General features: G+C 38.2%; 1 protein-coding gene and 1 long non-coding RNA gene across 2 annotated transcripts in view; one reads left to right on the top strand and one right to left on the bottom strand.

Annotated features, from left to right (window-relative positions):
• MRPL3 (mitochondrial ribosomal protein L3) overlaps positions 1 to 22,678 on the top strand; it is a 52,317-nt gene that overhangs the window by 26,626 nt on the left and 3,013 nt on the right. Inside the window, exons 7-9 of the mRNA XM_058729895.1 lie at positions 7,004 to 7,112; positions 9,876 to 9,953; positions 14,594 to 14,671. Coding sequence (XP_058585878.1) covers positions 7,004 to 7,112; positions 9,876 to 9,953; positions 14,594 to 14,671 — 265 coding nt within the window. The remainder of the gene's footprint in view (positions 1 to 7,003; positions 7,113 to 9,875; positions 9,954 to 14,593; positions 14,672 to 22,678) is intronic.
• LOC131511837 (uncharacterized) overlaps positions 4,261 to 22,678 on the bottom strand; it is an 80,780-nt gene continuing 62,362 nt past the window's right edge. Inside the window, exons 3-4 of the long non-coding RNA XR_009261769.1 lie at positions 7,314 to 7,386; positions 4,261 to 4,843 (exon numbers count right to left, since the gene is read on the bottom strand). This is a non-coding gene — a long non-coding RNA (uncharacterized LOC131511837). The remainder of the gene's footprint in view (positions 4,844 to 7,313; positions 7,387 to 22,678) is intronic.

Below are 22,678 nucleotides of genomic sequence, written 5' to 3'. Positions count from 1 at the left end.
GGCAGAATAGGGAATGGCCAAAAGCACGGGCTTTGCTTCCCTTTAGCCGTGTGACCTGGGCAGCTTTCTCAACCTCTCTGTTGCCTCATCTTCAACATGAGAATAATTCTAGCACTGCCTCATAGCCGTGTTGTAAAGATTGAATGAGAATGCACAGAAAGCTATTAGCTCAAGGCCTGCCACGTATTAAATGCTCAGGAGTATTGGCTGCCATCACTATTGTTATATTACTGCTTTTTTATTTGTTTTCAGATTTTAGGGGAAAGTTTTTTTCAGTAGGAAATATCTTTTAAAATGAATAAAAAACATTAAGTCATTAGGAATTCTGGTGTGGTGGTATTTTCTGATACATCTAGTTATTGCCATCTTAAGATTGACTTGCATAGCAAAGTTGGAGCTTTACAAAGCACTCTATGTCGTTTTAAGATTACATACTACCTGCTACATCTAGAATTTACAGAGTAATGAGGATGCCTTTAAAGCTTTGTGACACTCCAGCGTACTGGATATTTTTGTGTTTTTACTCTAATCTGGTTCCCAAGAGGCAGTATGACCTCGGTTGAAAGCATGGCCAGATGCTTCCATTTACCAGGGATTTGTCCTTGGGCAGGTGGCTTAACTTGTCTGAGTGTAGATTTCATGCTCTTTACCGTAAGGGCATGAGACTCACTCTTATCTATATTAACTCACTCTTATCTATATTAATGAAGAGGAAGACTTAACAGTAGATTCAACAAAACAGCAATATGGTCTTCTGATCTATTGAAGAAAGTGATATGGCTAAAGACCTGCAGAAAACTATTATGTCCTTTCAGGATATTATGAAATGATTCAGTTATTTGAGGGTTTTTTGTTTTTTGGGTTTTGTTGTTGTTGTTGTGTGTGTGTGTGTGTGTGTGTTTCAGAAGCACACAGTGAACTTAGGACAGCAAATACGGTTTTCTGAGTTTATTTAGGACAGCCAGGAAGTGCTCCCTTTTATAAGAGGATTCAAAGGAGTCACTGCATATTTGGTTCTCTGTACTGTTGAATAAGCTGGATTTGAAGTCAGGAAACTATACGCCGTGTACTCCTAGCAGTCACTCGTTGATAAAAATGTTCCCAGATATTGATGGGAGGTGTGTGGTTTTTAGACAGAAACAATACATTCTACATTTCGGGTCATGCTGTCACAAACTCATCCTAGACGGTAACCGCTATACAGCTGTTCGGTGCCAGCTTTTAACTAAATGTGATAGAACACAAAGCAACTGAAAAATTCCACTGTGCCTTGTGGGCTCAGGAGCTGTATATCACTGCTTGAATAGGTGTAGACAACACTGAATCAGGTACAAATTGATTCCTAAAGTTTATGGGGGTCCTCGAAGAGATGCCTTATCCTTGGAATGTACAGAGATGAAAGTAGCAGGAGTTTGTTGAAATGAGAAGCTATAATGAAATTTTGAAACATTTGTGCCTTATTAGTTTATCATAAATTAAAGGCTAATCCTGATAGAGATCATGAATTAGCTAATAGGGCCTTTTACGTGCATATAATTTATTTTATTAAAAATTTTCCTTTTTTGTTTACTAGTAAAAAAAGTTTTAATTAAAAGCTTTTGTCGGGAGGAGGGAGGGCTCCTGGGTGGCTCAATCGGTTAAGCATCCGACTCTTGATTTAGGCTCAGGTTACAATCTCCCAGTTGTGAGATGGCGCCCCGAGTCTGGTACCACACTGGGTGAAGATTCTCTATCTTTCTGTCTCCCTCTGTCCCTGTCACACAAACTCGGGCTCTCTCTTTCTCAGTCTCTTTGTCTCTGTCTCTCATTAAAAAAAAAGGAAAGAAAAAAGAAAAGCTTTTTGGGTGGTTTGAATCGAAAACATACGAAAGTAATATCAAATTATATCCTACAAGAGATTCTTTTGATTGTTAATTTGGACATTATGCCTTTATATTTCACATTACTTTTTCACAAGTAAAGATACCATCTTACTCTAATCTATTCTCAGTTGCTCGATTTCATAAAGAAACAGCCCAGTCATGATTTTGGTGAGGACCTGATGTGTGTCTCCATTTCCCTCTATTCATAGGAATGTTTAACCATAGAGAGGCTGGTTTTCAATCAGTTGATTTCTTTATTTTCCCACCCTCACCTCCATAAAAATATAGTCTGATCTTGGGGTATCTTGAGACAAGTCAAGAGTCCGCTCTTCCATTTAGTACTCATTTTTTTTCTGAGAGATTATGTACAAGTCACTTAAACTTTTTACAGCATAAATCAGGTAAAGAGAAAAAGTAAAACTCAATTTAGAAATGGTTCTGATACAAAAACCTCTACTTACAGAATGGATTTTGATTATTTTTAATAAAACAAAATCAAGTACTTTGTAGCTGATGTAACACATGACGAAAAACACTTTCAGTTCTTTTTCATGGTAAAAGTAGAAAGACAATGCAGTGAGAAGGGTATTTGAGGCTGAGGGAGCAGAATGAGCAAAAACAGGAAAGAGAGTGGAATACTTAGGGATTCACAGAATAATCTGCTATGACTAGGATGGGCAGTGTTTGAAAGGTAGAGTGGACCTAGTTATGAAAGGTCTCATATACCCCAAGCTAAAGAAGTTACTGACAGCCACCTAAGGTTATGGTTTAGTTTGCTTGTTTTTGTTGTTGTTGCTGTTTTGCTTTTTAAAGCAGGGGAAAGCTTGTGTGAAAAGACTGTTGTCTTAGGAATGTCACTCTAGTGTCTCTAAAGGAGCATAGCTTGAAGAAAGAGAGATGTTCTGTTTCTGAAACATTATGATTGAATAGCTGTGATACTTCCGATTAGTTATGGACAGTACATGTGTGGAATGAGATAGTAGCAGAATTCTTGCCAGAGGGCAAGGTTTGTGAAACCCTGGCTTATTAGTAATAGGTTCAAGAGTCAGCAGACTTTTTCTCAAAGGGCCAGATTTAAAATTTTTGAGGTTTACAAGCATTGTGTTCTCTGTTGCAAATTATAGCTCCATAGCAGCCATAGGCAATAAGTAAATAAATGTACATGGCTATGTTCCAGTAAAACTTTATTTACAAAAGTGGCCACTATAGGCTGTAGTTTGCCAACCCTGATTTAAACCATATTGAAATGAGGGTCAGCCACAGGACCCTTAAGACCATCGTTTCATGTAGCAGCAAGAGGTAAGAAACTTCTCAAAGAGTGTTAGAGAAGCAGAAAAATAGGGAGGAAATGATGACTGAGAGTAGTGAGGGGAAGGGTGGTAAGCAGGAAGGATAGAGGACAACTCTATTTTTAAAAAGGCCATAGAAATTTGAATACTGACTAGTTATTTGATATTAAGAATCACTAATTTTTTTAGATTGTGATAATGGTATTGTGGTTTTGTTCTTGAAAAGGATCTTTAAAAGAGATCCATATTAAAATGTTTATAGATGAAATGATATGATACCTGGAATTTGTTTCAAAATAATTCATTAACAGAGGAGGGGAATAGATAAAACAGAATAAGCCTTGAGTTGGTAATATTTGGCCCTGGGTGATGGGATACATAGGTTATTCATTGTACTTGTCTCTCTGCTTTTGACTAAGTTTTGAAATTTCCATAATAAAAATTGATTTTTATAAAAGTCTTTGGATTTGGGAATGAAGGGGGAACCATTTGCTTCCCAAGGAGGAGAAAAAGCAATACCAAGGAAAGAAAGATAGACGAAGCCCATGTCGAGGGAAAAACTTGGTGATGAGAATTTGGGAGGAAGTTCTCCAAGGACTCAGAATGAATGGAGTTGAGAGCATTCCTCACCTGTGGGCATTTTGTTTTATCACCTATACAAATATATCTAGAATCATGCAGTCAACGGCAGTTTCCTGCAATGTGGGGAAATACATGATGGATTTGTAGTAAAATCTGTGTGTCTACTGATAGACATTTATGCTTTTGACATAATACACCAAGGGAATGAAATTCACATAACAGTTATCTCTAGAGATTTGTAAAATGCAGTGGGGAAACATTAAATTATGCATTTTCTTCTGTGAGATACTATGATTGTCATACCTTTAAGCCCCTCCTCCCCCTTTTTTAACACCATCATCTTAAGGCATGCCCATTATACACAACATTTGGAAACTATAGGACAAAATATAGGAAAAGAATTAGCCTTCTTCCTAAGACACAGCTATAGTCAGTAACAAAATAACTGACTTTTCTAGGTTGGGTACAGGGGTTGAATAAAACACGATCCCTTGCCCTGCATGAATTTAAAGTATACTAAGGGGAAATGGACTGAGAAACAAGGGTAGTATTCTCCTAAATTTAATAGGCTCTCTGAGCTTTCTGATGAATTTTTGGTTTATCAAGTATAAATGCTTTAAATAAATTTTATGTTTTTCCTAATTTTCTGATAAATCTCACGAAATTCGGAACATCTCACATTGTGTTCTTTCTGACTTGAATTTTCCTTTATTTGATTTTTTTTTCTGCTAACTAAAACCTACAGCAGAAAAGGGGTAGGGAGGTAAAGCATATGTGTTATGTGCTGTGTATCTTTTTAGTAAAATAAAGGTTTTCTTTTATGTGACCTGTGAAAACCTTATATTTGAAATGTGACTGGGTATGCTAAGTATATAGTTCAGTTCTCTTCTTGGCTTTTGTTTTGTTTTCGTTCTCCAGTTGGGTGACAACTGAGAGAAGCAGTAGAATAGATACCTGTACCGCCCATGGATCAACAGGTGCAGTCTCTTCTCCATCATCTGAATTGGGCCAATAATTTGTCATGTCATTTGCATTTATTCTGTTGTTTAAAGTTTATTTACTGAAGAGGTTCCCATTGTTCACAGCATAACAACATGATGCATTCTAGAACTAGATTGAAAAACAGTCTGTAATTAGTCAACAGATAATTAGCACTTTCAGGATGCCGCTTTTGTCTTATAAGCATGTACTCTTAAACCGACCTAAATTATCTTCTGTAATCTACCTGGCATTTGTTTTATTGGTGCACACACTAGCACTCTTTAAGTAAGTGATGAATCAGTTTGAGAACTCAGAAGGTACTAGTAAACTTTCTACCAAGAATGGCCAGGGTTAGAATGTGGTATTTTTAAAACATGTTCAGTTTAGATTAGTGTTGCTAGTCCCCTCTCTTTTTCTCTTTAAAGTGTTATTTGCCAGATACTATCCGGAGGGTCAAATGACTTTGTAGGTATTTCTTCTTTATTTTTAAATTGCCAAGCATTTTATTTTTCAAATGTTCTAAAATGCAGCATTAACTAGAAATATTTAAGTTTCAGAAGCAAAATTTCAGTAAAACATTTGATTATCACAGTTTCTGTTCTTAGATGATAATCTCCTTGCAAAAGTTACAGTGGATTTCTCACTTAATATATGTTAAGTTACTATTTTAGCTCTTTGACTAGGAATAAACATTATCTTGAGTTTTTGAGGCAAGGCAGAATTATGTGCACATCATCAGTGATGCGTTCAGTTGATTAATGTGAAGAAAATGGTGTAAGCTACATTTAAATTATTCCTATACAAGTAACTTTTGACCTGTGATTTGATAATATTCAGCTGTTAGGTTCTACGCATACATAGTTCATATTGTTTTTATGTTGAATTACTGACTTAATTTAAGACAAACTTTTACTTGTATGGGCTTACTTCAATCCATTACTCTCTGATAATTGACAAATACTTAACAAAGTCCTTGTGGAAAGAATATGGTTTTTATGATCTTGTGCTTTTTGTCCATTTTGTAAGTGGCCTGAACTATGCACTAATAATATTTAGCTTTGTTAACATTAAGGAATACAGCATTAAAAATATGTTGACATATTATCTAGTGAAAGGTGAAAAAGTTATTATCTTAAGAGTATACAGATATATTTGGTACAGCCTTGCAATGCATTCTAGCCCTTTCATTGTATCTTTGTACTGATATATTTGACAAAGACAACTTTAATAATGCTGAACCTTAGTATTATCCACTTTCTACTTGCATCACAGAATGTTTCTCTACTGAGCAGAATTTGAAAACAGAATGGTTTTATTTAAAAATTGAAATACTAGATTTTTAAGAAATTGCTAGTCTCTGATTCTATTTCTCTGTGAGCTTCCTATTCAAACCTTGAGAGCAAGATCCATCGGATAACTTATAAAAGTAAACTTTGTCCAGCATTAGGGCATTGTTATAGTTTTATTTAGTGTTCTATTACCTATTGCCACCTAACACATTATCCCAAAACATTACAGCTTAAGACAATAAACATGTATTACCTCACAGTTTCTGGGATCAGGAATCCCAGTACAACTTAGCTGAGTGGCCTGTGGCTCAGGGTCTCTAACAGGGCTGCAACCAGGCAGTCAAGGCTGTAGTCATCTCGGTTCAACCTGAACACCGCCTTCCAAGCTCACTGACCTGGCCTTGGCAAGGCTTAGGACCATAGCTGTTGGCTGGAGACATCTTTACCACATGACACTCTATAGGAAATGGCAGTTGACTTCCTCCAGAGCCCAGCAGGAAGAGTGTACCAAGGAGGAAGCCACAGTCTCTTTGTAACCTAATGTCAGAAGTGACCTTTTATTGTTTTGCCACAGTTTATTCCTTAGACCTGAGTTCCTAGGCGCACCCAGACTCCAGGGGAGGTGATTACACAAGGGCGTGAGTACCAGGTGGTGGGGATCTTAATGGTTGCCTGCTACATAGCTTATGAGTACTTTGGAATTTCTAGAAATTTACCCTTGTTTTACAGAATAATAAAACTCCCTGTTCAGATAGAACTTCCTCTGCTTAGCTTGTCTCATAATTTTGAATTAATCATTTTATATGGAATGAGGCTCCAGGAAGGGGTGCAGACAGGACATAGGTAAAGAACTGTTCATTTGCAGTTTTCTTGCATAGCTTTTCCCAGTTATTTAGATAAGCAGCGTTGTTAAAATTCCAAGGTACTATTAAGAAAATGCACACTTGGGAATATTTTATGCTCTGTTTATTAAATAAATTCTAATGTCTACCTTGTTCAGTATTGGTAAAGGTTTTCAAGGCGTCATGAAAAGATGGGGATTTAAAGGCCAGCCTGCTACTCATGGTCAAACAAAAACCCACAGGAGACCTGGGGCTGTTTCAACTGGTGTAAGTATAACTTGAGTGACCTCTTTTTAATGCTAAATATTCAGCTTCTGCACATACACTGCTCTAGTCTGTTCTTGGGATCAAGTCACATAATTTTAATCTGACTCCAGGTGGGTCATAGTACTTGTCACATTTTTATGAGTCCTGGTCTCACTTTCCAGAGCCAGACGTGAATCATTTCATAATAACCCACATACTTACAGCCAGTCTTCTCAGTACTTTTCCTTCCTGCTTTCTCATTTCCATCTCTGTCTCCCATCCTGCCCTCTGAAGTCTGCGGCAAGAAATCAGATATTAGAATGCCCTTCCAATCTGCCCCACTGGTTCCTTCCCAGAGTCATCTTTGCCTTAACAGAGACTGTTGGGGGAGATTGTCAAGAATGGTATCATCCAAGGGAGAAGTAGTAGAGGAAAAATGGAGAAACAAACAATAAGAACATAGAAAATGGAAAAGGAATTTTGTGTTCTGAAATAATTTCCTGTAAATTATAGGATTGAATATGATAAGTGAATATATTGATAATGGGAGCAAATTTCTCACTATTAGAAAAAGATACTCAGGTATGAAAAGGAGGGAAATTAGAACAAACCCTATAGGGTTGAATTCAGATTGTAGATGTCAGTATACATTTACTGCATATGTATATAAGAGAAATAGATATGTTCGTATGTGTGTATTTATTTGTTCCTTAGCTCTCTGTCTGCTGAATGTTCATAGCAGTATTATTCATAATAGCCAAAAAAGAGAAATAACCCAAATGTTCATCAGTTGATGAATAGGTAATTAAATATAGTATATTCATACAATGTTACTTAGCAATAAAGTGGAATGAAGTACTGATACATGCCACAACGTGGACAAACGTTGAAAACATGCTAAGGGAAAGAAACCAGTCACAGACTACATATTGTGTGATTCCATTTATGTGAAATGTCCATTGTAGGCAAATCTGTGGAGATGAGAGTAGATTAGTGGTTGCACAGGGCTGGGGGGAGTTGGAGGGAGTGACCACTAATGGGTTTGGAATATCTGTTTGAGATTGAATGAAAATGTTCTAAGATCGTTTGTGGTAATACACGACTCTCTGTGTATACTCAAATCTTTGAATTGCATACTTCAGGGGAGCCTGGATGGCTCAGTTGGTTAAGCCTCCGACTCTTGATTTCGGCTCAGATCACGATCTTATGGTTCAGTTCGTAGGATCAAGCTCTGTGTTGGGACGCCACGGAGCCTGCCTAGGATTCTCTCTCTCTGCCCCTCCGCCTCTCACATACACGTGCTCTCTCAAAATAAATGGGTAAATTTAAAAAAAAAATTTTTTAATTTAAATTGTATACTTTAAAAGGAGTAAAATGTGTGGTATGTGCATTGTACTTCAACAAAGCTCTTTTATTTTTTAAAATATTTATTTATTTACTTAGAGCTTGAGCAGGGGAGGAGCAGAGAGAGAGGGAGAGACAGAATCCCAAGCAGGGTCCATGCTCAGCTCAGAGCCCTACATGGCGCTCAGTCTCACACCGTGAGATCATGACTTGAGTTGATGTTAACAGTCAGATGCTTAACCCACTAAGCCACGAAGGCACCCCTAGCTCTTTTAAAAATTAGGCTTGTTTTCTGTCTCTCTCTCTCTCTCTCTCTCTCACATACACACACACACACACACACAATTAAAATGGCATGTGGAAGAACATGACTTGTTAGTTAATTGTCATGAAATAAATAAATGACATGTAGAAGAACCTATTTTTATAACTCAGCTTAGTTATTTGTTATGAAGTGCACTGTTCTGTGTTTGTAAATACTGCCATTCAGGATTAGCTGGTAAATACCTTTATAATCCAGAGAGGGTGTACTTTTAATGAGAATGTAAACTTAATGGGGGGGGGGGGGAGGGGGCAGAGTCCTTTTTTAGTAATGTAATGTTAAACAAGGTGTGCCTATCACTGAGTGTGTTTCTAGAATGAATAAGAGTGATAGTCTGTAACATGCAGAATTGTCTTTAATCTGTGTTGGTTACATAGTAACCAACTCTAATGCTATGGTGAGCAACTTCCATGGGAGTTTTGCGGGTTGTCAGATTAGTGATACAGAAGTGTTTATATTCCAAGAGTTCATGTGTCATGAGAAGCTTTCCCATTTGAGGTGTAATTCAAATTTGCTTCTTTAGATGTAGTAATATCCGTTACCAAAGCCAGAATCAGGGAGACTGTGAAGCTGTTTGAATTATATGAATCAGAGACAACCAGGACTGGACAAACTCGATATTCTAATAACTAATTCTGTCCTTTAATCATTCTGGGGAAGGAGAGTAACATCAAAAGCAAGAGTGGGGGAGTGGAACCATTCCAGCAGCAGTGGTGTGGATGGAGTCCATTAAGTCAGTTAATACAGAAGATTAGTGAAAACAGACCAGGCAGTCAAGTCTTCCTTGAATGGTGGTGTGACGTGTATTTATGTCCTGTAATTTTTCTTTTCTCCTTCTCAACTGGTGTTAGCTCAGTTGCTACTCTCTTGTTACTGAGTTTTTCTCCTACATATGTTTCTTAGTCTGTATTTATTTTGTTGCTCTAACTTAATTTAGAAAGGAAATCCTCTGGGGTAAATATGTCTAAATCCATATTTAGTTCCTTACTGGGGGCCTAGCAAAATGAGGAAAAAGTCCAACATTTTAATAACTCCTGTCTCAGTTTGCATTTCAGTTTGATCTGTTCTATTTGAAATTGAGAGTACTTAACAGTGCTAATTTTGGTTTTGTTGTGTAGGATGTTGCCAGAGTCTGGCCTGGAACTAAAATGCCTGGACAAATGGGAAACAAAGATAGGACAGAATATGGACTAAAAGTAAGTTTCTGAAGTGACTCTTTTTTAGGAATAGTTAAATTAATGCCTGAATGCAAAGGCACCAGAGGATGTTCTGCATGTGTGTCTGTGTAGAATCGTTCTGATACTTGAACTCTGTGTGTGTGTAGACATAGTCATGGTAATGTGTTCATCTAACACCCAAGCTGTGGAATGTGCCGTCATAAAAAGAAAAAGTCATCTATTTGACCTGGTAGGTTTCTACAAGACAGCGTGTGAACAAAAGTCAGATTCAGAGCATTGTGTAGAATACTGCCCTTTTATCAACTAATGAACAAAAGCTCCCTACATGTATATGTGGCTGTGCCGTTACATAAGCACAGAGAAAAGTGGGATTATGTGCCAGATTATTTTGGATTATATGTCAAAGGTGTGGATGGATAAAAGTGGATGTAGAGGAGGAGAGAGGGAGACCATCAACACAGGAGGGAAAGATAGTACTAAAAAAAGGATTGTGGTATATATCCATCTTTATAAAATAATTATATATATTTAAAGGGGAGAAGTTAAATTCAATCCCTGCTAATCTGAGGAATTTGACAAATAACCAATGTTTCTATATGTATGTGTATACATTTCAAAGTATAGAAAGTACAAAGAAAATAGCTATTCTTGAAAACAATACCCCAAGATAAACACTATTAACATTTTGGTTCATGTTTTTCCAGCCTCTATTCTAGATATATATTTTTTTACTTATTTATAAATTTTGACCAGCAGTTTTTTTTAAACTTTATATAATTAAATCTGAAGGTTTGTTCCCTTTTTTTTTTTAATTTATTTTGAGAGCTTGCATGAGTGGGGGAGGGGCAGAGAGAGGGAGAGAGAATCCCAAGCAGCAGAGCCCAATGCAGGGCTCAGTCCCACAAACCAAACATGTGATCATGACCTGAGCTGAAATCAAAAGTCAGACATTTAACCCACTGAGTCCCACAGGCACTCCAAAGATTTTTATTCCCTTCTATTATTTTTACATCTGTGAGAGATCACCTGTTTGTATCTGTTTGTGGATATTTTCTTTGTATGTCGGGGGTGGGGTGGTGGTATTTGCATGTGTGTATATGTGAGATAGTTCAGTTTCCATAGTATTTTAACACTTAGCCTTTATTAGCTATGAACTGTGGGTCAGACTTTATTTTCACCTCACATGCTTTGTTCTTTCACTACCATTTCTTGACCATTCTCTCCCTTTGTGTAAATTTTTTTCTCACATGAAAGGCCATGCACATGAAAGCCATCTCCTCAGCACACTTATTTTGAAAATGAGACCCAGAGAAGTTGTAACTTCCCTAGTTTCTAATTGCAGGAAGCTAGTATTAAATAAAATTGAAATAAAATTACTACTTTATTTTCAAATTTTTAAATTCTAGTTAGTTAACATACAGTTCAGTATTGGTTTCAGGAGAATTCAGTGATCCATCATTTACATCCAATACCCAGTGCTCATCACAAGTTCCCTCTTTAGTACCCATCAGCCTACTACTTCCCTCCATCAACCCTCAGTTTGTTCTCTATCTTTAAGAGTCTTTTGTGGTTTGTTTCCCTCCCTCTCATATGTCCATCTGTTTTGTTTCTTAAATTCCATATATGAGTGAAATCATATGGTATTTGTCTTTCTCTGAGTTATTTCACTTAGTGTAATATACTCTAGCTCCATCCACGTCGTTGCAAATGGCAACACTCAATCTTTTTGATGGCTGAGTAATATTCCATTGTGTCTGTATACACACCACATCTTCTTTATTCATCAGTTAATGGACATTTGAGCTCTTTGGCCATTGTTGATAATGTTGCTATAAACATAGGGGTGCACGTACCCCTTCAAATCTGTATGTTTGTATCCTTTGGGTAAATACCAAGCAGTGCAATTGTTGGATCATAGGATAGTTCCCTTTTTAACTATCTGAGGAACCTCCGTACTGTTCTCCAGAGTGGCTGCATCAGTTTGCATACCCACCAACAGTGCAAGAGGTTTCCCCTTTCTCCACATCCTTGCCAACATCTGTTGTTTCTTGTGTTAATTTTAGCCATTCTGATAGGTGTGAGGTGGTATCTCATTTTGGTTTTGATTTGTATTTCTCTGATGATGAGTGATGTTGAGCATCTTTTCATGTGTTTATTAGCCATCTGGATGTCTTCTTTGGAAAATGTCTTTCATGTCTTTTGCCCATTTCTTCACTGGATTATTTGTTTCTTTGGTGTTGAATTTGATAAATTCTTTATAGAGTTGGGATACTCACCCCTGTATTAGATATAATCATATTTATTTATTTATTTTTATTTTATTTTATTTTTTTTTAAATTTTTTCAACATTTTTTATTTATTTTTGGGACAGAGAGAGACAGAGCATGAACGGGGGAGGGGCAGAGAGAGAGGGAGACACAGAATCGGAAACAGGCTCCAGGCTCCGAGCCATCAGCCCAGAGCCTGACGCGGGGCTCGAACTCACGGACCGCGAGATCGTGACCTGGCTGAAGTCGGACGCTTAACCGACTGCGCCACCCAGGCGCCCCAGATATAATCATATTTATATTTAAAATGAGAGTTGGGGCACCTGGCTGGCTCAGTCGATTAAACATCCCACTCTTGATTTCAGCTCAGGTCATGATCTCACACATTCACGAGTTTGAGCACCACACAGGCCCACACTGACTCTCTCTGCCCCTCTTGCACATGCTCTCTCTCCCAAAATAAATAAACTTCAAATGAATGAATAAATAAAATGAAAACTTGCTACCACTTTTTTTTTTATAATTTACTTATTTTTTAATTTCCATCCAAGTTAGCATGCAACAATGATTTCAGGAGTAGATTCCTTAATGCCCCTTACCCATTTAGCCCATCCCCTCTCCCACAAACCCTCCAGTATGTTCTCCATATTTAGTAGACTCTTCTGTTCTGTCCCCCTCCCTGTTTTTATATTACTTTTGCTTCCCTTCCTTTATGTTCATCTGTTTTGTCTATTCACGTCCTCACATGAGTGAAGTCATATTTGTCTTTCTCTAATTTCACTTAGCATAATACACTCTAGTTCCATCCACGTAGTTGCAAATGGCAAGATTTCATACTTTCTGATTGCTGAGTAATGCTCCATTGTATATATATATACCACATCTTCTTTATCCATTCATCCATCAATGGACATTTGGGCACATTCCATACTTTGGCTATTGTTGATAGCACTGCTGTAAACATTGGGTTGCATGTGCCCCTTCGAAACAGCACACCTGTATCCCTTGGATAAATACCTAGTAGTGCAATTGCTGGGTCATAGGGTAGTTCTATTTTTAATTTTTTGAGAAACCTCCATACTGGTTTCCGGAGTGGTGCACCAGCTTGCATTCCCACCAACAGTGCAAAAGAGATCCTCTTTCTCTGCATCCTCGCCAACATCTATTGTTGCCTGAGTTGTTAATGTTAACCATTCTGACAGGTGTGAGGTGGTATCTCATTGTGGTTTTGATTTGTATTTCTCTGATGATGAGTGATGTTGAGCATCTTCTCATTTGTCAGTTGGCCATCTGGATGTCTTCTTTGGAGAAGTGCCTATTCATGTCTTTTGCCCATTTCTTTACTGGATTCTTTGTTTTTTGGGTATTGAGTTTGATAAGTTCTTTTTAGATTTTGGATACTAATCCTTTATTTGATATGTCATTTGCAAATATCTTCTCCCACTCTCCCTTGCCTCTGGAGATGTTGCGTGACCAAGGTCAAAGAGGTTTTTGCCTGCTCTCTCCTCAAGGATTGTGATGGCTTCCTGTGATACATTTAGGTCTTTTATTCATTTTGAGTTCATTTTTGTGTATGGTTTAAGAAAGTGGTCCAAGTTCGTTTTTCTGTATGTCACTATCCAGTTTTCCCAGCACCACTTGCTGAAGAGACTGTCTTTATTCCATTGGATATTCTTTCCTTCTCTGTCAAAGATTAGTTGGCCATACGTTTGTGGGTCCATTGCTGGGTTCTCTATTCTGTTCCATTGATCTGAGTGTTCTTGTGCCAGTACCATACTGTCTTGATGATTACAGCTTTGTAATACAACTAGAAGTCTGATGCCTCCTGCTTTGGTTTTCTTTTTCAAGATAGCTTTGGCTATTCAAGGTCTTTTCTGGTTCTGTACAAATTTTAGGACTATTTGTTCTAGCTCTGTGAAGAATGCTGGTGTTATTTTGATAGGGATTGCTGCTACCACTTTCATAACACATCTGTTATACTCTTATATTACAAGTCATCCATAGCATTTGAATTTTTCCTATTCTCATTCAACATTTTGAAGTGCTAGGGGGTGCCTGGCTGGCTCAGTCGGTTGGGCGTCCCTTCGGATCAGGTCTTGATCTTGCAGTCTGTGAGTTCAAGCCCCACGTCAGGCTCTGCACTGACAGCTCAGAGTCTGGAGCCTACTTCAGATCCTGTCTCCCTCTCTCTCTCTACTCCTCCCCCACTCACACTCTGTCTCTCTCAAAAATAAAAACATTAAAAAAATTTAAAAAAATTTTTTTGAAGTGCTAATATGATGATTACTTTTTAGGCTACTTATAGACTCAGCTTGTAGTAACATATTGCTTGTTTTAATACAAGTATATTCTCAAATTTTTAACTATTGAAATTGCATTTCTTACTTTAGGTGTGGAGAATAAACACAAAGCACAATATAATCTATGTAAATGGCTCTGTACCTGGACATAAAAATTGCTTAGTAAAGGTATGTATATAAAATGTATGTAAACTCTATTTTCCATTGTTTGGATACGTGAATATGTGCCATAAATTCTCCTTTGGCCCATAAATATGGCTTGAAAATAAGTGGCTGTTTTTCCATAATCTTTGCCAAATTAAATTTTTTGCCACTTTTCAGTAGTACCTGACTGAAAAAGTTGTACAAAATATCCTGTACCTATGTTCATAAAAACATGAACCTGTGAGAATGGTAGGACCAATAAATAGAGGCTCTTTAGAAATGCAAAAAGGTGGGGTGCCTGGGTGGCTCAGTAGGTTGAGTGTGTGACTTCAGCTCAGGTCATGATCTCACAGTTGTTGAGTTCAGTCTTGGCTTCAGGCTCAGAGCTGAAGCTAACAGCTGTTAGCTCTGAGCCTGAAGCCTACTTCAGATTTTCTGTCTCCCTCTCTCTCTCTCTCTCAAAAATAATATTAAAAAAAAAAAAAAATAGAAAGGCTCAGAGGGGAATATGGTGACATAGGAGGATGCTGGGTTCACCTCATCCTGCTGATCACTTAGATTCCACCCACATCTGCCCAAATAACCCAGAAAACCACCAGAAGACTAGCAGAACGGACTCTCCGGAGCCAAGCATAGACAAAAGGACCAGGGGAGAGGGTAGGAAGGGCGGAGAGGTGGTGGGTGCTACACGGACTGGTGGGAGGGAGCCGGGGTGGTGGAGGGGCAGCCTGCCCAGCAAGACAGAGCCCCCGAAGTCTGGCGTCAAAAGAGGAGGGGCCAGACTCCGTGAGTTCTGACAGCCAGTGGGCTGTCATCTGGAATGTTAAAATTCAACAGCTCTGCTCCCAGACAGCAGGGAGGGCAAGAGGACATCGGGAGGGAAAGTTGCTGAGCCCAAGAATACAGAGCTCAGCTTGATGGGAGAACAAAGGCGCTGGTAGGCACCATCGCCCTCTCCCATCCCCCGCTGAAATTCGAAAGGGAACCAGTTCCCGTCACTGAACTTGCTTGCACCGTGCAAACGCCCAACGCTGTGATCCTGTGGATCCATCCCTCTGGCGGGTCGGCCTCCCTCCCGGTGCTCCTCCCGGTGCTGTAGGGCCCCTCCCGCAGGGGACGACTGAGGACAAATGGAGCTAAGGCTGCCCCTTACGGCCCTGTGCACCTTGCAGATCCACCCCAGCTAATACGCCAGATCCCATCAAAGCAGCACCACAAGCGTGGCAGTCTGCAAGTAGCCCAGACAGGGGCCACTCCACAGTGAGTCCTGCCCCTGGGAGAGGAGAAGATAAGGTACACACCAGTCTGACTGTGGCCCCGACCACCAACACAAGTTACTCCAGACAGCACAAGGGAAGTGCCCTGCAGTTTGGAGCCACTGCAGGGACTACCCAAAATGATGAAACAGAAGAATTCTCCTGAGAAGAAACTCCAGAAAGTACCAACAGCTAACAAATTGATCAAAAACGATTTAAGCAATATAATGGAAGAAGAATTTAGAGTAATAGTCATAAAATTAATCGCTGGGCTTGAAAAAAGCATAGAGGACAGGCAGAGAATCTATGCTACAGAGATCAAGGGACTAAGAGATAGTCATGAGGAGCTAAAAATGCTATAAATGAGGTGCACAATAAAATGGAGGCGGCCATAGCACAGATTGAAGAGGCCGAGGAGAGAATAAGTGTTTTAGAAGACAAAATTATGGAAAAAGAGGAAGCTGAGAAAAAGATTTAAAAAATCCAGGACTATGAGGGGAGAATTAGAGACCTAAAGTGATGCAATCAAATGGAACAATATCCGTATCATAGGAATTCCAGAAGAAGAAAGAAAGGGGCTGAAGGTGTACTTGAACAAATCATAGCTGAGAACTTCTCTGATCTGGGGAAGGAAAAAGTCATTGAAATCCAAGAGTCACAGAGAACTCCCTTCAGACATGAATTGATCATCTGCATGACATTATCATAGTGAAACTGGCAAAAAACAAGCATAAAGAGAAAATTCTGAAAGCAGCTAGGGATACACAGGCTCTAACTTACAAAGATAGACACAGAAGAGTAGTGGCAGACCTATCTACTGAAACTTGGCAGGCCAGAAAGGAATGGCAGGAAATCTTCAATGTGATGAGCAGAAAAAACATGCAGCCAAGAATCCTTTATCCAGAAAGTCTGTCATTCAGAATAAAAGGAGAGATAAAGGTTTTCCCAAACAAAAACTGAAGGCATTCATCACCACTAAACCAGCCCTACAAGAGATCCTAAGGGGGATTGTGTGAGTGAAATGTTGCAAGGACCACAAAGTACCAGAGACATCACTACAAGCATGAAACCTACAGACGTGACAATGACTCTAAACCCGTATCCTTCGATACACTGAATGTAAATGGACTAAATGCTCCAACCAAAAGACACAGGATATCAGAATGGATAAAAACACAAGACCCATCTATTTGCTGTCTACAAGAGACTCATTTTAGACCTGAGGACACCTTCAGATTGAAAGTAAGGGGATAGAGAACTATCAAGCTACTGGAAGTCAAAAGAAAGCTGGAGTAGCCATACTTGTATCAAACAAACCAGACTTTAAATTAAAGGCTGTAGTGAGATGAAGAAGGGCATTATATAATAATTACAGGGTCTATCCATCAGGAAGAGCTAACTATTATAAATGTCTATGCCCCGGATATGGGAGCCCCCAAATATATAAAACTATCACAAACATAATTAACCTTATTGATAAGAATGTGGTAATTGCAGGGGACTTTAATACCCCACTTACAACAATGGATAGATCAACTAGACACAGGATCAACAAAGAAACAAGGGCCCTGAATGATACATTGGATTGGATGGACTTGACAGATATATTTAAAACTCTGCATCCCAAAGCAACATAATATACTTTCTTCTCAAGTGCACATGGAACATTCTCTAAGATAGATCACATACTGGGTCACAAGACAGCCCTTAATAAGTATAAAAGAATTGAGATCATACCATGCATACTTTCAGACCACAATGCTATGAAGCTTGAAATCAACCACAGGAAAAAGTCTGGAAAACCTCCAAAAGCATGGAGGTTAAAGAACACCCTACTAAAGAATGAATGGGTCAACCAGCAATTACAGAAGAAATTTAAAAATATATGGAAACAAATGAAAATGAAAATACAACAATCCAAACGCTCTGGGATGCAGCAAAGGCAGTCCTGAGAGGAAAATACACTGCAATCCAGGCCTATCTCAAGAAACAAGAAAAATCCCAAATACAAAATCTAACAGCACACCTAAAGGAAATAGAAGCAGAACAGCAAGGATACCCCAAACCCAGCAGAAGAAGAGAAAGAATAAAGATCAGAGCAGAAATAAACAATATAGAAGCTAAAAAAAAACTGTAGAGCAGATCAATGAAACCAAGACTTGGTTTTTTGAAAAAATAAAATTGATAAACCTCTAGCCAGGCTTCTCAAAAAGGGAGATGACCCAAATAGATAAAATCATGAATGAAATTGGAATTATTACAACCAATCCCTCAGAAATACAAGCAATTATCAGGGAATTACTATGAAAAATTATATGCCGAAAAAATGGACAAATTCCTAAGGACCCACACACTTCCAAAATTCAAACAGGAAGAAATAGAAAACTTGAACAGACCCATAACCAGCGAAGAAATGGAATCAGTTATCAAAAATCTCCCAAAATATAAGAGTCCAGGACCAGATGGCTTCCCTAGGGAATTCTACCAGACATTTATTTTTTTCTACCAGACATTTAAAGCAGAGATAATACCTATCTTTCTCAAGCTGTTCCAAAAAATAGAAAGGGAAGGAAAACTTCAAGACTCATTCTGTGAAACCAGCATTATTTTGATTCCTACACCAGACAGAGACCCAGCAAAAAAAGAGAACTACAGGCCAATATCCCTGATGAATATGGATGCAGAAATTCTCAACAAGATACTAGCAAATGGAATTCAACAGCATATAAAAAGAATTATTCACCATGATCAAGTGGGATTCATTCCTGGGCTGCAGGGCTGGTTCAATATTTGCAAATCAATCACTGTGATATACCACATTAATAAAAGAAAAGATAAGAACCATATGATCCTGTCAATCGATGCAGAAAAAGCATTTGACAAAATTCAGCATCCTTTCTTAATAAAAACCCTCGAGAAAGTCGGGACAGAAGGAATATACTTAAACATCTTTAGGATGTTTAGGATGTTTAGCCATTTATGAAAACCCCACAGCTAATATCATCCCCAGTGGGGAAAAACTGAGAGCTTTCCCCCTGAGATCAGGAACACAACAGGGATGTCCACTCTCACCACTGTTGTTTAACATAGTGTTGGAAGTTCTAGCATCAGCAATCAGACAACAAAAGGAAATCAAAGGCATCAAAATTGGCAAAGATGAAGTCAAGCTCTCACTTTTTGCAGATGACATGATATTATACATGGAAAACCCAATAGACTCCACCAAAAGTCTGCTAGAACTGATACATGAATTCAGCAAAATCGCAGGATACAAAATCAATGTACAGAAGTCAGTTGCATTCTTATACACTAATAATGAAGCAACAGAAAGACACATAAACTGATCCCATTCACAACTGCACCAAGAACCATAAAATACCTAGGAATAAACCTAACCAAAGATGTAAAAGATATGTATGCTGAAAAGTATAGAAAGCTTATGAAGGAAATTGAAGAACATACAAAGAAATGGAAAAACATTCTGTGTTCATGGATTGGAAGAATATTGTTAAAATGTCAATACTACCCAAAGCTATCTACACATTCAATGCAATCCCAATCAAAATTGCACCAGCATTCTTCTCAAAGCTAGAACAAGCAATCCTAAAATTTGTATGGAACCCCAAAAGACCCCGAATAGCCAAAGTAATTTTGAAGAAGACCAAAGCAGGAGGCATCACAATCCCAGACTTTAGCCTCTACTACAAAGCTGTAATCATCAAGACAGCATGGTGTTGGCACAAAAACAGACACATAGACCAATGGAATAGAATAGAGACTCCAGAATTGGACCCACAAAAGTATGGGCAAGTAATGTTTGACAAAACAGGAAAGAATATCCAATGGAAAAAAGACAGTCTCTTTAACAAATGGTGCTGGGAGAACTGGACGGCAACATGCAAAAGAATGAAACTAGACCACTTTCTTACACCAGTCACAAAAATAAACTCAAAATGGATAAAGGACCTGAATGTGAGACAGGAAACCATCAAAACCCTAGAGGACAAAGCAGGAAAAAACCTCTTTGACCTCAGCCGCAGCAACTTCTTAACACATCTCCAAAGGCAAGGGAATTAAAAGCAAAAATGAACTATTGGGACCTCATCAAGATAAAAAGCTTCTGCACTGCAAAGGAAACAATCAAGAAAACTAAAAGGCGACCGACAGAATGGGAAAAGATATTTGCAAATGACCTATCAGACAAAGGGCTAGTATCCAAAATCTATAAAGAAGTCACCACACTTCACACCCGAAAAACAAATAATCCAGTGAAGAAATGGGCAGAAAACATGAATAGACACTTCTCTTAAGAAGACATCCAGATGGCCAACAGGCACGTGAAAAGATGCTGTCACTCCTCATCAGGGAAATACGAATCAAAACCACACTCAGATATTACCTCACGCCAGTCAGAGTGGCTAAAATGAAAAAATCAGGAGACTATAGATGCTGGAGAGGATGTGGAGAAACGGGAACCCTCTTGCACTGTTGGTGGGAATGCAAACTGGTGCAGTCGCTCTGGAAAACAGTGTGGAGGTTCCTCAAAAAACTAAAAATAGATCTACCCTATGGCCCAGCAATAGCACTGCCAGGAATTTACCCAAGGGATACAGGAGTGCTGATGCATAGGGGCACTTGTACCCCAATGTTTAGAGCAGCACTTTCAACAATAGCCAAATGATGAAAAGAGCCTAAATGTCCATCAACTGATGAATGGATAAAGAAATTGTGGTTTATATATACAGTGGAATACTACGTGGCAATGAGAAAGAATGAAATATGGCCCTTTGTAGCAACATGGATGGAACTGGAGAGTGTTATGCTAAGTGAAATAAATCATACACAGAAAGATACCATATGTTTTCACTCTTAGGTGGATCCTGAGAAACTTAACAGAAGACCATTGGGGAGGGGAAGGGAAAAAAAAAAAGGGAGGGAGCCAAACCATAAGACACTCTACAAAACTGAGAACAAACTGAGGGTTGATGGGAGGTGGGAGGGAAAGGAGGGTGGGTGACGGGCATTGAGGAGGGCACCTGTTGGGATGAGCACTGGGTGTTGTATGGAAACCAATTTGACAATAAATTTCATATTAAAAAAAGAAAGAACTAGAAAAAGGATATTAGGATAACTGTTGCTAAAATATCAATATCCTTCCAAAAAAGAACTTCTAATTTTTTTTTAAAATACTTTGACACAGGAACTGAAAATACACAAAATGGCAATTCAGTGAGAGAGTCAACAAGACCATTTGGTAAAGGGTCACTTAACTGGCTCAATTCGAAGAGTATGTGACTCTTGGTCTTGGGATTGTGAGTTCAGGCCCCACGTTGGGTGTAGAGATTACTAAAAAAAAATAATAAATAAAACTTTATTTATTTATTTATTTAAAGAAAGGTGGTAGGGGCACCTGGGTGGCTTAGTTGGTTAAGCATCCAACTTTGGCTTGGGTCATGATCTCACGGTTCTTGGGTTCAAGCCCCACAACTGTGCTGACAGTTCAGAGCCTGGAGCCTGCTTCGGATTCTGTGTCTCCCTCTCTCTCTGCCCCTCCTCTGCTCACAGTCCATCTATCTCAAAAATAAACATTAAGAAAAAAAAAAAAGGTGGTAAAAGGTAAACATTTTAAGGAGGGATTCATTGTTACTAGCATTGTTATGATTATACTTTTAGTATTTTAAAAATATGCACATTCATATTTATGTTCAAAAACAAAGTAAAAGAAAAATAATAACATAAATTGGGGGGAAAAAACTCTTGTACTCTCACAGACTTATTTCTATCAAATAAAATAAAAAGTAAATATTCTGCCTGGGATTTAGGCCAATATAATATAACATATAAGAAATCACTTTGGGATTTTGAATCATCCATTCTGAAAATAAATTTGTAGTAGAAATAATACCAGCTTATTCCCAGAAATTTTCCAACAATAACAACGAAAATAGATTGAAACTTCAACCTCTGATTTTTCACATTGGGTCTTTCTCTATGTATTCTTTTCATTTCTTAAAGTAGGTTCCATTACTAGCATAAAGTATAACACTTGTTTTAATCCTACAGTAATTAAAATTCCCTTTCTGTAGTTCACTTTTTGACTGAATTGTTCTGATTTTTCTTAAAGAAAAAATACATCTTATGAATTGTTGCAAGTATTTTTTTTTTTTTTTACTTTGCATGTTTTCAGGTTTAAGTAGATTTCCAGTCTCCAGATGACCTGGTTGTTTACACAATGACAGGTTGTTGAGACTGACAGGTTGGCATTGTGCTTCCTATAACATTTTGTCTTCATAATTAAATGTACCCCCTCCACATTACAGGTTTATTATATGTTACAAATATCACAACCTAATAACAGAGAGAAGAGGGAAATTAAATTATTTTCCATAATAAAATTATACTGTACAACAGATGAATTTTATATGTTGTCAGATCTTCCTTTTCTCCCCATTTTGCTGCACACATGGTTCTAGGCTTGCTTTCCAGCTGAAAGTGGAACACCTCAGCATTTTCTTTGACACCAGTATAGATGAATAGGTCAGCTGTCTTGAAAAACCATAATACGTGCAGTGATATTCTGACTGGTTGTTATAAACAGTTTATAGTCAACATTTATTACTCTTCCACCTACTTCAACAAAAAATTGCCTCCAAAAACTCAACTCTGTTAATGGATGATGGCTTGCCATTACTGAAGACATTCAGAAGGTAGACCACAGGCAATTCCCGAAGGGTAGTCCAAGTATATTTCAAGAAACAAGCATCAAAGAATGTCC

Source organism: Neofelis nebulosa, chromosome 5 (genome assembly GCF_028018385.1).
Source record: "Neofelis nebulosa isolate mNeoNeb1 chromosome 5, mNeoNeb1.pri, whole genome shotgun sequence".
NCBI lineage: Eukaryota > Metazoa > Chordata > Mammalia > Carnivora > Felidae > Neofelis > Neofelis nebulosa.
Note: the sequence above shows the minus strand (reverse complement) of the source record. Positions and strands in the feature narration are given on the sequence as shown.